This window comes from Neovison vison, chromosome 3, assembly GCF_020171115.1.
Source record: "Neovison vison isolate M4711 chromosome 3, ASM_NN_V1, whole genome shotgun sequence".
Lineage (NCBI taxonomy): Eukaryota > Metazoa > Chordata > Mammalia > Carnivora > Mustelidae > Neogale > Neogale vison.
In genome coordinates, this window is record NC_058093.1 from 59221391 (window position 1) to 59234644 (window position 13254).

Here is a 13254-nt window from a genome sequence, read left to right on the forward strand (position 1 = left end):
CTCTGCTCAGCAGGGAGCCTGCTTCCCCCTCTCTCTCTGCCTGCCTCTCTGTCTACTTGTGATCTCTTTTTCTCTCTGTCAAATAAATAAATAAAATCTTAAAAAAAAAAATCTTTCTTAGTTGTAGATCATACAAAAACAGGCCTGGGGCTGGATTTGCCAGTGGGCCCCGGTGTGCTGATCCCTGCTCTATGCCTGTGGTTCTTATTCACAGATCAAATTCCTTTGTAAATCAGATGGAAATCAGGTACCTCTCTCTCGGGTGGGGGTGGGGGGAGTCTCCTTACATACATGCACACATTGCCCAGAGCTCCATAGCCTCGATTAGGATCACAGGCTCCAGAAATGGGAAACTTTTCTAAAGTGGCATGGTCAGGGGAAAGGACAGGCAAAGGGGGAAGAAAACTCATTAACACAATTAGTGGGTCACCTTTACTAAGGGCTTTATCTATAAAAACCATACACAATACTCCAGGTTCAGAAATCAGCAGTAGAAAAGGAACTTTTTTCCCTTTCGAAATCATCGAGTAATGGAATTTGGGAAGCCTGCCAGGGAACTCACATGCATCTGGCACTTGCCCTGCCCATTTCTAGATCAAAGGTTCACGAGCCTGTGTCTTCCACACTCTCTGTCACTCTCTGTAGCCCCAGGTGTACTCTGCACCCTCCGTATGGGCTGCTCGCCAGCCAGCGGACAGGACACTTTGAATCCTCGTGTAAACACACCCCTGTTTAATCACAGCTTCTCTTTAGGGTTTGGAATTAAAGGGAGACAGAGCGGCGCTGCAGACCCCACCCTGAGCCAAGATCGTGCCGGTCTAAGATGTCAGTGAATCATAAAAACTATATAAGGGAACCAACGGCCCAATTGTACTTTTTATTGAAAGGCTTAATTAAGTCCTACTTAGGACCAGAAAAATCCAACAAGCAGGTTTATCGACTATACTTTGCACTATGCTGATTTTTTTAAAAAGAATGCATGCAGGAGCAAGTGAGGGTGGGGCAGAGAATCTCAAGCTGGCAGACTCCTTACCCAGCCTGGAGGCCAAGCACAGCTGGGGCTGGATCTCATGACCCTGAGATCAGGACCTGAGCCACCCAGGTGCCCCTCCAAGCTGATTTTATTCTGTACAAACAGAGAGGCTCTACTGAACAGACTGTTCTGTCATGGTGGGAAGGGGTGGAAGAGGGAATGTCAGGCAGCCTGGCCTTCCTTGAGCCAGAGACCGCCTCTCCCGTCAGGCATAGCGATTCAATAAGCTCTTCTAATTTCTGGGACAATGTTGTTTTTAAGGAGAGTGAGGTTGACTTTAATAATAAAGCAATGGAGCGATTTCTGGACATAACAATTGGAGTTCACACCCATGAGCAGTTTACTATGTGCCCGGAACTGTTCCAAGTGTTCGACATAAAGCCATAAAGCTTGTGGCACCCTACAGGGTCGGAATGCTAGGGTTCGTGTTTTGCGGACAAGGAAAGGGAGGTGTAGAGAGGTTAAGTAACTTGCCCAAGGTCACACACTGGGAAGTGTTGGGAGGCATGAATCAAACTAAGCCAGTTGGCTTCGGATTTTCTGTTCCTAGTAGCTCCTTCTATACAGAACCTCCACCCGTCCCTCTGGGAAATGTGGTGGGCTAGCTTCACCCTCTTGCCTTTTTTTCAGGATAAAATTCCTCACTCTATGAGGTCTATGTATTCCCACAGCGTGTGTGTAAACTAAATAGCTGAATTCTATAAAGCAAATTATATGTAATAGTGCTGGGACAGACCTGCTTTTGAAGCATATTTCAAGCATATTTCAGAGACTCCTTTTGCAGTGACCGTTGCCTTGTAAACAGTAGGCGTTTAATAAGTGTCTGTTGCGTTGCATTAATTCCCCTAATTTGTGTAAATGTTTCTTTTGGTGTGTTAAGTGTACTTAACATCAGGTCGGCATTACTGACTGGGAAGAATATTGGAGAGAAATCGCTCCTCAGAGCAACCGCAGCCGGTGGAGTGATTAATTCGGTGAATCACCCAAGGAAGCGGGCGTTCTGCCAGTGCTGGCCCCGGGCTCCATGCCACTCTCTGCTCTGATGGGGATGCCAGCCCTCCTGGGGCTGCTGACAGATCGCTGAGGAGAAGGATAGGTGGGGTGAGGGGGAGCCCCTCACAGAGGGCAGCACCCACAGCACATGAGGTCCTGAAGGGCTTCCTGTCTTGAGGTGTCTCTACTTTCCTGGCTGTTTCAGTCTGGTTCCTTCATCTCCTGTGGGACAAGCCCACACCCTGACATCTCTACTTTATAGATCAAGGATTATCAACTGTTCGGAGGAGGCATTTATCTATCACATCACTCAGGAGCAGAAAAAATAGGGTGGGGCAGGTCATGCGCTGGGTGTGATGGGTCCCCGGAGCCGATCAGCAGATGTCGGGTGGGGTCACCTCAGTAGAACGTGCCCTTCCCAGTCCTCTAGCTCAGGCCAGGGAATGTGCAGATGGCTGGGAGGAGGCAGAAGAGAGGGACTGCTAGGCAGGGTCACTTGGAGGGTCGTCTTCGGTCCTGGCTGTGTAAACCATTCCACACACATAAAGTCACCCTCATCCCTCCGCACAGAAGCTTATTCATTGATTCTACACATATTCATTGAGCACTTGCTGTGTCTCGGGCCCTGCACGAGAGGTACCAGATATAAAATATAAATACAAATAAATATAAATATAAATATTGTGAAGCCAGGCTCTAAATAAAGCAGGTAGGGAGTTTATGATTTTATAATATATGCTGTTTTCTCTCAAGGATTTTGAGCTCACCAATTCCTCTTATAGTCATCAAGACAAATGAGCAGCCTAATGAATCTAATCCACTTGACCTCTAACTCAGGGATGGCAGCAGCGAGGCTCCCTGCCCTCTGGTAGGACTTGACCTGCTCAAAGCTGTGTGGAGCAAGGATGTGGCCTCAGAGGAAAATGAGTGATGGGCACACGGGGGCAGAGGAGGGGAGAAACACTACCCACTCTCCTGGAGCTGCACTCCAGGCGATCCTACACTCCAGGAGCTCGTGGATGGCTAGAAAACACGGCAGAAGGTGCTAGGCCATTTCTGAAGAGGCACAATTTGACTGCATTAACCTGGCCCCGCTGGAGGTTTGCGTGAGGCCAGAAAGTGGGGCATCACCGCCTGCTAGAACATTTTCCCGAGAGAGGACCTCGATCCTGGTTTTACATAAACTGCGGCCTCCCTGGTGTTAATAGAGACCAGAGCTGGATTTATAATTCCCTATGTAACACATTCCTGAGGCATTTCCAGAAACGACTCCTCAGTAAAATACATCTCACACAAAATATCCCCAGTGAGTGAGGCAGTCCTCCCCAGGAATGCAGCATAAAGAACCGCAAACAATGACTTAAGGGTTCAATTTGTACAGGGCCAAAATGAAGTCCGTGAACTTGTGCACGTTTCCTAAGCTCAGCTCCTGGATGAGGCTTCTAAGGAGGGCAGAGCCCACAGATGAAGACCTGTGAAATGGCCATGACAATGACACGGTAGGCGGTGTATTGAGTGAGATGTGAGCGGGGCATCAGGCATAGTCGCCACCCACAGGAAACACTCGATGCATCGAAACCCCATTATTCGATGAGTCTGGTCTGGCAGGTGCAGGCCTCTGTCCTATTCCCAGATCCCATGCTGACTGCTGTGTAACCTTGAGCAAAAGAGTTTCCCTCTCTAAGCCTTAGTTAGCTCATCTGTGTCCCACAGCACTGTTCTCATTGTGTTCTAGAAGCCCGCAGGTTCTGTCTAAGATCCTGACTCCTGGAGGAAGCAGATGGGGACAAGGCCTGTGCCTGCAACCTGAGTGGTAATGGTCTGGTTGGTTTCTGGACCTGCACTCCTGTGTACTGTCTCACTTGAAAAAAAGCCTTTGGGTCCTTACAACAGTTTGTAGACCACGAGTGAGGTCTAAAGCCCCTTCCGGATCTAAGGTTCTTTAGAGTGGGGGCTTATGACTCATTATCCCAGCAGAGAGATGTTGGTCTTAGACCGAGAGTTCCCTCCAGGCCCTGCTGCTCTTTCCCTGGACAGCCTGTACTCCCCACACGTGGGTTACCTTCCCCTTCAGGGCCATCCCCCTGGGCTGTGCCCTGTGGTTATTTCCTGCTCAAGCCACATATGCCCCAGCATACTTTCTCTCATCCCTGGGGTCATCAAAACCCATCTCCCCCTCCTCAAAATGTTTCTGCCCTTCTGTTTACGCCTCTGAAGTATTTGCCTTTGGGGTCATTTATTGGAATATATTCTATCCTCTGCTTGGTCGTAAGTGCTAAAAAGATAGTAGCTTAGCCCTATGGACATCTGTTACATAAACAGCAGGTGCTCAGTCAATGTTGATAGATGACATGAATGGATGGGGCCACACAGCAGATTTTAAAACCTTCAGGTAAATGTTTATACCTTTCGACAAACTCAGAAAAAGCAATTTTAAAAAATTTACTGATAATTTATTTTTTTCCTCCAAACGAATAGGTTAAAAAGATATTTCTGATCAAGTCAATGAAGTAATGACTACAGAGCAGAGCCTACAGCATTCGGGATGTGGTGCATTCAACCCTGACAAGGCTGCTTCCATGTTGCTCTGATGGTAACTCCAGGAAGCTGAGGGCAGTGGTTGAATTCACAGAGAAGGGCAGCTAGCAGAGTACTTATAGGCTCTTTCCTCTAAGTCAGACAGGTTTGAATGCAGACTCCTACTTGGTCATTTTCTTAACTTCTAGGCCTTATTTGTAAAAGAGGCATATAATTATAGTTGTTAGAAAGAGTTACTTTAAAGACTAAGACTAATACAAAGCCTGTAGTAATGCCCCGAGTCTGGCACATAGTGAGTGCTCAGTATCGACTAGTTATTATTTAAAAGCAACAAGAAAACCAACATAGTGAACAGAAATGAATAGAAAGCAACTCACAGCCATAAATTGCAAGCAATGCCAGGTGGTTATCTTTACAGGAAAAGCACAGGGGGCTGAGGGTGTGCGGTGGCAGACTTTCAAACCACCAACGATTATTTAAGCAAGTGACATCCTGAGGCATGTCGGCGTCATGAGGATCCCTAAATTTCTCCGGTTCTCATGGGGACCTGCACAGCCCTTGTGATCTGACCTCACTCCTATCACTCACCGCTTCACTCACCCTGCTCTGTTTGCTTGGCCTCCTGCAGGTCCTCTCACACACCAGACCCAGCCTCCCTGTGGGGCCTTTGCACCTGCTCTTCCACTGCATGGATGCCGAACCCCCAGCTACTGAGGTGGCTAGCTGGCCGTCTGTCTTATGTCACGCCCACAGGCCATCTTGTGAGAGAGGGCTTCCTCCCCTGCCCTCCCGCCACCATCACTAACCCCTTGCCTGCTTTGATGGTTTTCACAATTTTCTGTCCACCTGGTTGGTGTCTGCCTCCCCAACCTTGAATGTAGGCTCCTTGATTCCTGGGACTCTGGCTGCTCTAGTCATTGTGCGATCCCATCACGGTAACTGTGCTCAGCATGAAGACATGAAGTGGGGGCTCACCAAAGAGTGGCTGATGAAGGGCTTCTGGGCATGGGGGGACACCACGGGACACTACCCCTGATTCTGCCATTCATTTTTACAATGTTCCCCCTGAGATCTGTGAAACTAGACAACCCACACGTTCTGATCAAGACACTTACCCTGTTGAAATAGCATCAGGAGGAGTGATTTCTACTGAAGTTGCATTGGTGTTTGGGTTGAGATTGTCGGTTTTTACAACAAAGAACTTTACGGTTGGATTTACAGCTCCTGCCTAGGAAAAAACAGTAACAGAATTGATATGAACAAAAAATACCACATCTTTGCACAGGTTTACAATTGTACAAAAGTGTCTGCATTAGAGCAATAAAATTATAATCACAAGACACATTAAAAATCTATATAGATAAATCTAACACAGATAAAATGAACATAAAAGAGAGTAATGAAATGCAACTTTTTCATGTTCAGGCAGAAACATGTCTATTGACAGCCCCTAGCACTCCTGTTTAAATCATGAATGTTCATAACTCAATGTGTTTTGTGCAAACAAGGACAAACTTTTAAAAAATCAATTCTATTATTTTGCAAATATACTCTGACTCCAGAAGGCAAAAAGTCTAATGGCTGACAACTAGGAAGAATACGCTGGGTTCAGCCAAAGACTGAACCCAGGAAATCCACCAGGAAAATGAGTTTACCTGAGCCAAGATTCAATAACGCTAATTAGGAAGCCATCATTTGCACTCCAAATTCAAGTTCACTACATTCGAGCTTTACAATCAATATGATGACAGAAATCTACAAAACTTTTTTATATATACACACAGACCTTCAATTGACAAATTAGTTAGAAATAATATATTTTTAGTGAGAGCATTTCATGTTTTTTTTTTTTTTTGCCAGTTTCACTCATCAAAAAATAACATTCCACTGAAAATACATCTCTATATTTAGTCTCGGATCCTTTTTTTTCTTTTTACTTCCTCTGTCTTCCTAAAATGGCAGCTCTTCATGAAGCAAATTGAGTGAGTTGGTAAAAATAAAAATCCCTTTTCCCAAGTTGCTTACAGCAGAAACATTTACTATTAGATTTTCATATAGATGATTCTGTGGCCATTAATATTACGATACTAGTGAAGAATCCTGGTTGCCTTCTAAATCCCCTTCTTCCTCGGTTTACACTGCTTAACAAAGCTGTTGGATTTTCATAAATATGCATCCCGTAGGGGGAGAACAGCCTTGCAAACCAAGATGTGAGACCATTATTCCAAACGCAGGACGTGTGAAATTCACATTAGTGCCAAATCTATACCAGAATCCCTGAAACTAGTTATGAATTGGTTAATTAGCAATACAACCTGATATGTAACCGAGCTTTTCAACTTCATCCAGGGTACATTCCAACTTCTACAAATAAGAGGAGCTTGTGATTCAAGGACAGCTTCTCTTTTCCTCCACTGAAACATTCTCATTCCCCCTACCTCTTTCAAAAGCATTTTCCCCATCCTTTTCAGCTTGTCATTCCTCAAAGTTTTTGGAGAAATTACAAAACCTTAAATCACACTCTTTCCTGGGATAATAAAAATACTTTAAAATTGCCAGATGCTGTTGACTTCAGCAAGAGTAATCACAGCAAGCTGTTGAAGAGAGACTGACAATATTTTCATTAGCAGGAAAGGATTAAATGAAACCATTCTCTTCCTATCAAATCACGGAACCACTACGTGAACAGGAGCACAGACCTTCGGGTATGGAATCCGCACAGTCTTTGGGTACTGCAGCGACTCGTCAGAGTAGAAGGAGTATTCAATAAGTGGGACTTCTGTGTCGTTAAATTGGGCATATGCTAAAAAAGTGCCTTTTGGAGACCACCACAGAGCAGAGTAGGCACTGAAGATTTCCTCTGAAAAAAGACATAAATTGTTCTGTTACAAGAAGTAGCTGATAAATTGGCTTTGGCATTCAAAATATTGTTCTCATTAGCTTTAGTAATTACAGTAGAGTTCAACTAATGAACCATTTTGCATTTGCTGGGCTTCCAAATTCAGAGTAATACAAATGAATAAAAATAAAATCTTCAAGGATAGATCTGGATTGTAAAAATAAGTAACCCGTTGGACCATTTTAGAATATTTTAGCACACAATATTTAATATAAGCTCTACATTTTTTTCTTTATCTTATAATCCTCTAAATTTATGCCGCAAAACATACTAAAAGTAAATTTCACACAAGGGGCTGATTCTCCTTTCTAATTTTCAAACAGTCAACATGCCAGCATACTCTCCCCAACTGGGCTCCGTTTGTACTGTGCCCACAGGGTACTGGTGGGTGGTGTGTGGTTCCAGACTATCGAACTAATATGGTGCCCACAGTTTACTACTCTTGGCACAAACAGGGTGTGGGAAGGATGGATTTAGAATGACAAGGCACTCCGTGAGACCCCAATTGAAAAACATCTCCTTCGCTTAGCCTTGAAACTAAAGACTCTAGCGGGTTAGCGTACTCCTCTGCTGCCTACAGTGACGGTAAGGGAAGAGGGTCAAAGAGAGAGGCAAATGAAAGGAGAGGTCTTGCTCTCCAGAAGGGTGTTGGACTCGTTCTCATTCTCTGGCAAATGTAGTTCTTTCCCGTGTTTATTATGGCGTCTCCTCATGGGACTTCCATTGTTTGGCTCTTAAAATGCCAAAACCTCTTTCATGGAGGGTTCAGGCAGACCAAATGGAGACTCCTCGTCCTTTATGCAGATTTAATCTACAGAATCTCATGTTCTGCTGTCAGGGAGGAGGGGGGAAAGTAGAAGCAGAAGTAAAGAAACTTGAGTCTTAGAGTTAGGAAATCATCTGTTCCCATCACTTTTCTGATTCCTGAGGCCTCTTTACAAGTGTCTTCCAAATGCTGGTTTTCAATAATAATAATGATAACGGTAATAGTAGTGGCAGTAACAGTAACAACGATAACAATAGTAACACAATGTAATAATAAATACTATGATGAGCAACCAACATTTAAAGAGTGCGAACCATGAGGTAGATTTGATATGCAACCAACATCTATGATCTCTGGTAATCCTCTGGTAATCCTCACATCGTGCAGGTGAGAAAGGGGCAGTGGGCTTAAAGAGAAGTCATTGCCCAGAGTCACATGGCCAATGACTGACTGACTCAAGAATGAATCCAGACTTGTCTGGTTTGAATCCATGCTTCTCACCTCCATGCTCTACGTCTTTCCATGCCTATTTCAGTTCTTCCGGTAACAGAAAACCTACTGGGTAAGGCAGCCTGTTCTGGCTTTATCTGTTTTCTACCTATGTCATAGTTTCATTTGTATAGTAATTTAGAATTTACAAAACACTTATCTTTAGTCTTATATTTAGTCTTTACAAAGATGCCTAGATGAGTCTATTCTATTTATACCCCATTTTACAGACAAGGCAACTGATGGGCTTAGAGAGAGAGAGAATGAATTGCCAGAGATAAGACAGGGACATAGGCCCGTGACTCTGAGTCTAAGGGTTTCTACCGAGAACTTCTTCAGATAATGAGTGGATATCTCTTTCCTGTGGCTTCTACCCATTGGTTTCCAGTCTAAGATCAAGATGCAAATTACATAAAATGAATACAATTGCAGCAAGATTATAGTTTTTAAAATTGCTTCTAAGTAAAGGTAGCAGGTAATATCTATGTTTTGATTGGTAATATAGAACATATTGTTTTATAATTGTATATAGAACATATCCTTCCATACAGGAATGTATTAAAACCATTATTATAAAACTACTTCTAGTCAAACTCCAAATTCCGAGAATGAATAGTAGGGAGAAGGGAGAATAACAAAGGGGGGAATAGATTTCCAGTGCTTTCTTTTTTTTTTTTTTTTTCCAATTCATTTATTCTCAGAAAAACAGTATTCATTATTTTTTCACCACACCCAGTGCTCCATGCAAGCTGTGCCTTCTATAATACCCACCACCCGGTACCCCAACCTCCCACCCCCCCGCCACTTCAAACCCCTCAGATTGTTTTTCAGAGTCCATAGTCTCTCATGGTTCACCTCCCCTTCCAATTTACCCAAAAGCACATACCCTCCCCAATGTCCATAACCCTACCCCCCTTCTCCCAACCCCCCTCCCCCCAGCAACCCACAGTTTGTTTCTTGAGATTAAGAGTCACTTATGGTTTGTCTCCCTCCCTATCCCATCTTGTTTCATGGATTCTTCTCCTACCCACTTAAGCCCCCATGTTGCATCATCACTTCCTCATATCAGGGAGATCATATGATAGTTGTCTTTCTCCGCTTGACTTATTTCGCTAAGCATGATACGCTCTAGTTCCATCCATGTTGTCGCAAATGGCAAGATTTCGTTTCTTTTGATGGCTGCATAGTATTCCATTGTGTATATATACCACCTCTTCTTTATCCATTCATCTGTTTATGGACATCTAGGTTCTTTCCATAGTTTGGCTATTGTGGACATTGCTGCTATAAACATTCGGGTGCACGTGCCCCTTTGGATCACTACGTTTGTATCTTTAGGGTAAATTCCCAGTAGTGCAATTGCTGGGTCATAGGGCCGTTCCAGTTTCATCATTTTGAGGAACCTCCATGCTGTTTTCCAGAGTGGTTGCACCAGCTTGCATTCCCACCAACAGTGTAGGAGGGTTCCCCTTTCTCCGCATCCTCGCCAGCATCTGTCACTTCCTGACTTGTTGATTTTAGCCATTCTGACTGGTGTGAGGTGATATCTCATTGTGGTTTTGATTTGTATTTCCCTGATGCCAAGTGATATGGAGCACTTTTTCATGTCTCTGTTGGCCATCTGGATGTCTTCTTTGCAGAAACGTCTGTTCATGCCCTCTGCCCATTTCTTGATTGGATTATTTGTTCTTTGGGTGTTGAGTTTGCTAAGTTCTTTATAGATTTTGGACACTAGTCCTTTATCTGATATGTTGTTTGCAAATATCTTCTCCCATTCTGTCAGTTGTCTTTTGATTTTGTTAACTGTTTCCTTTGCTGTGCAAAAGCTTTTGATCTTGATGAAATCCCAAAAGTTCATTTTTGCCTTTGCTTCCCTTGCATTTGGCGATGTTCCTAGGAAGATGTTGCTGCGGCTGAGGTCGAAGAGGTTGCTGCCTGTGTTCTCCTCAAGGATTTTGATGGATTCCTTTCTCACATTGAGGTCCTTCATCCATTTTGAGTCTATTTTTGTGTGTGGTGTAAGGAAATGGTCCAATTTCATTTTTCTGCACGTGGCTGTCCAATTTTCCCAACACCATTTATTAAAGAGGCTGTCTTTTTTCCATTGGACATTCTTTCCTGCTTTGTCAAAGATTAGTTGACCATGGAGTTGAGGGTCTATTTCTGGGCTCTCTATTCTGTTCCATTGGTCTATGTGTCTGTTTTTGTGCCAGTACCATGCTGTCTTGATGATGACAGCTTTGTAATAAAGCTTGAAGTCCGGAATTGTGATGCCACCAACTTTGGCTTTCTTTTTCAATATCCCTTTGGCTATTCGAGGTCTTTTCTGGTTCCATATAAATTTTAAAATTATTTGTTCCATTTCTTTGAAAAAGATGAATGGTACTTTGATAGGAATTGCATTAAATGTGGAGATTGCTTTAGGTAGCATAGACATTTTCACAATATTTATTCTTCCAATCCAGGAGCATGGAACATTTTTCCATTTCTTTGTGTCTTCCTCAATTTCTTTCATGAGTAGTTTATAGTTTTCTGAGTATAGATTCTTAGCCTCTTTGGTTAGGTTTATTCCTAGGTATCTTATGGTTTGGGGTGCAATTGTAAATGGGATTGACTCCTTTATTTCTCCAGTGCTTTCTGATACAAAGCTGGCTGTGAGCACAAGTGTCTGTGGCACCCCCTCCCCCACACCCTGATCCTCCCTCACCTGCAATATCCTGTGATACCTGCCAGTCCGGCTACTCTGACCTTCCCTTGGACTTAGTGTCTGCCCTTGAATAGGTCCCTTGATTCACTCTATGAGAATTACCGATTGACCTCTGTGTCTCCCGCTCTGGGCTGACCTCCCTGAGAGCAGCTATTGGATAGCTTTTTTTTCCCTGTGTCTCTAGAACCTGACATAGCACCTTCATAAGTAGTTGGCACTCTCTGAATTACCACATCCCCACTGTCAGCCCAGCTACCATAGGACGAGGAGTGCTCCATCTTCCAAGCTTATTTCTTTCTCTATCTCTCTTCATCCTCCCTCTCAAAATTCTCATTCTCATTTCTTGTTAGGTAAACTATACTCATACTTTCGAGTGAATGTCATGGGATTCACTTCAAACCAGGAGATAAAGTATTCTTATTTTTTACAAAAGAAGACACTTGTTAACTAAAGTAATAATTTAAAAATCATGAAAGAAAACAAAGTGAAAACGTTAAGACATTGAGAAAGAAAGTAATTTGGGATTCTGGGGCAGGGCAGGGGACCCATGTCCCAGAGGGTAGGCTGCTGTGTGAGTGTCCTTCCAGGATGTGCCAGAAAGCCCCAACTGGCCTTTGCAACTTTCTTTCTTCTTTTACTTAAGAACCTATAAATTCTCAAAATCTACTCGTTCAGTCTTATACTCAACAAGTGTTCATGGCTACAGTGGAGATGCTCCATGGGAAGATAGAACTCATGTATGGAGACACAAGTGTGCTCTTTCCAAATATGGATCACTCATAAGTATATAAAACCAATTATAGGAAGTTCCCCAGAGGAACCAAAGTCCTATTTTTTAGCAACAGACCCACACTGGAACTGGGAAGCCATTCTTCTGTTTGTCATCAACACACAAAATGAGATCTTTCCAGCTCTTATCTACCTATGAAAGGACTAATAGTGTTAGGTGTGTTCTCATCCTAGAGATACCCAGATGTTTCGAGGAAGGGTCCAGTTGCAGCTTTGGGAAGAAGCCTTATCCAGGTTGTTATGGGGGTCCTGCAGGTTGTGCTGAGCTGTCCAGCAAGTGTTTTTCAATTGCTAAGTAACAAGTGCTAGCAAATTTCATTATAAATTTTTTCTGGGTCATGGGGATTTATCTTTCTTTAAAGTGATTGTTGTTGTTGTTGTTATAATGTTAGTCATTTAACTGAACTTGACTTGCACTGGGTAAGAGTCAAAATTAAGTCATGAAGAAAAACTCTTGTTTTTTTTTTTTTTTTTTAACTATGAGGAAGAAATAAGAAGATGAAATAGGATGAGAACTTAATAAGCATTAGGCAACTTTGTGAACAGTCTGGAATAGCCTCAAAATGCCTTTTACCTTGGCAGTTATAGATGCGAAAAATGTTTTTCGAATATTTTCTTAAACTCTATCCTAAAAGAGAATAATCCTTTTTAATAATTTTAGTTCTTTTTATTTTTACTGATTTTCCCTCAGAAGACTTTCTAATTATTTTTTCCTGCTTTAAAAACAGGAAATTATGATTTGTCCAAGTTCAAATGAACACAAATTCTCTGTAAAACAGATGCTTTCTTCCCCCTCTATTCCCCAGCCTCCAGACAATATTTTGTCAGCTCTTGGAATGCTGTGGGAGTATTTAGCTTTCCTTAGTAACTCTGGGTTAGGTAGGCCCAGTTAGAGAAACATCTGATGTTAATCTGCAAGCTTTTATGCCCCAGTAAAGCAGAAAAGCTACCTATACAGAAAGGCCCTTTGTAGGAGGAGACTGAAGACAATAGAGGCATTGAGAGACAATGAGGACATCAGGGAAACTAGCCACTATTAA

The 13254-nt window shown here is 43.0% G+C and overlaps 1 protein-coding gene across 3 annotated transcripts in view; it reads right to left on the reverse strand.

Annotated features, from left to right (window-relative positions):
* The window catches only part of DPP4 (dipeptidyl peptidase 4), an 81487-nt gene that overhangs the window by 35007 nt on the left and 33226 nt on the right, over positions 1–13254 (reverse strand). For all 3 annotated transcript variants that reach the window (XM_044242208.1, XM_044242207.1, XM_044242209.1), the window contains 2 exons: positions 7264–7424; positions 5680–5792 (listed from right to left, as the gene is read on the reverse strand). In XM_044242208.1, coding sequence (XP_044098143.1) covers positions 5680–5792; positions 7264–7424 — 274 coding nt within the window. The remainder of the gene's footprint in view (positions 1–5679; positions 5793–7263; positions 7425–13254) is intronic.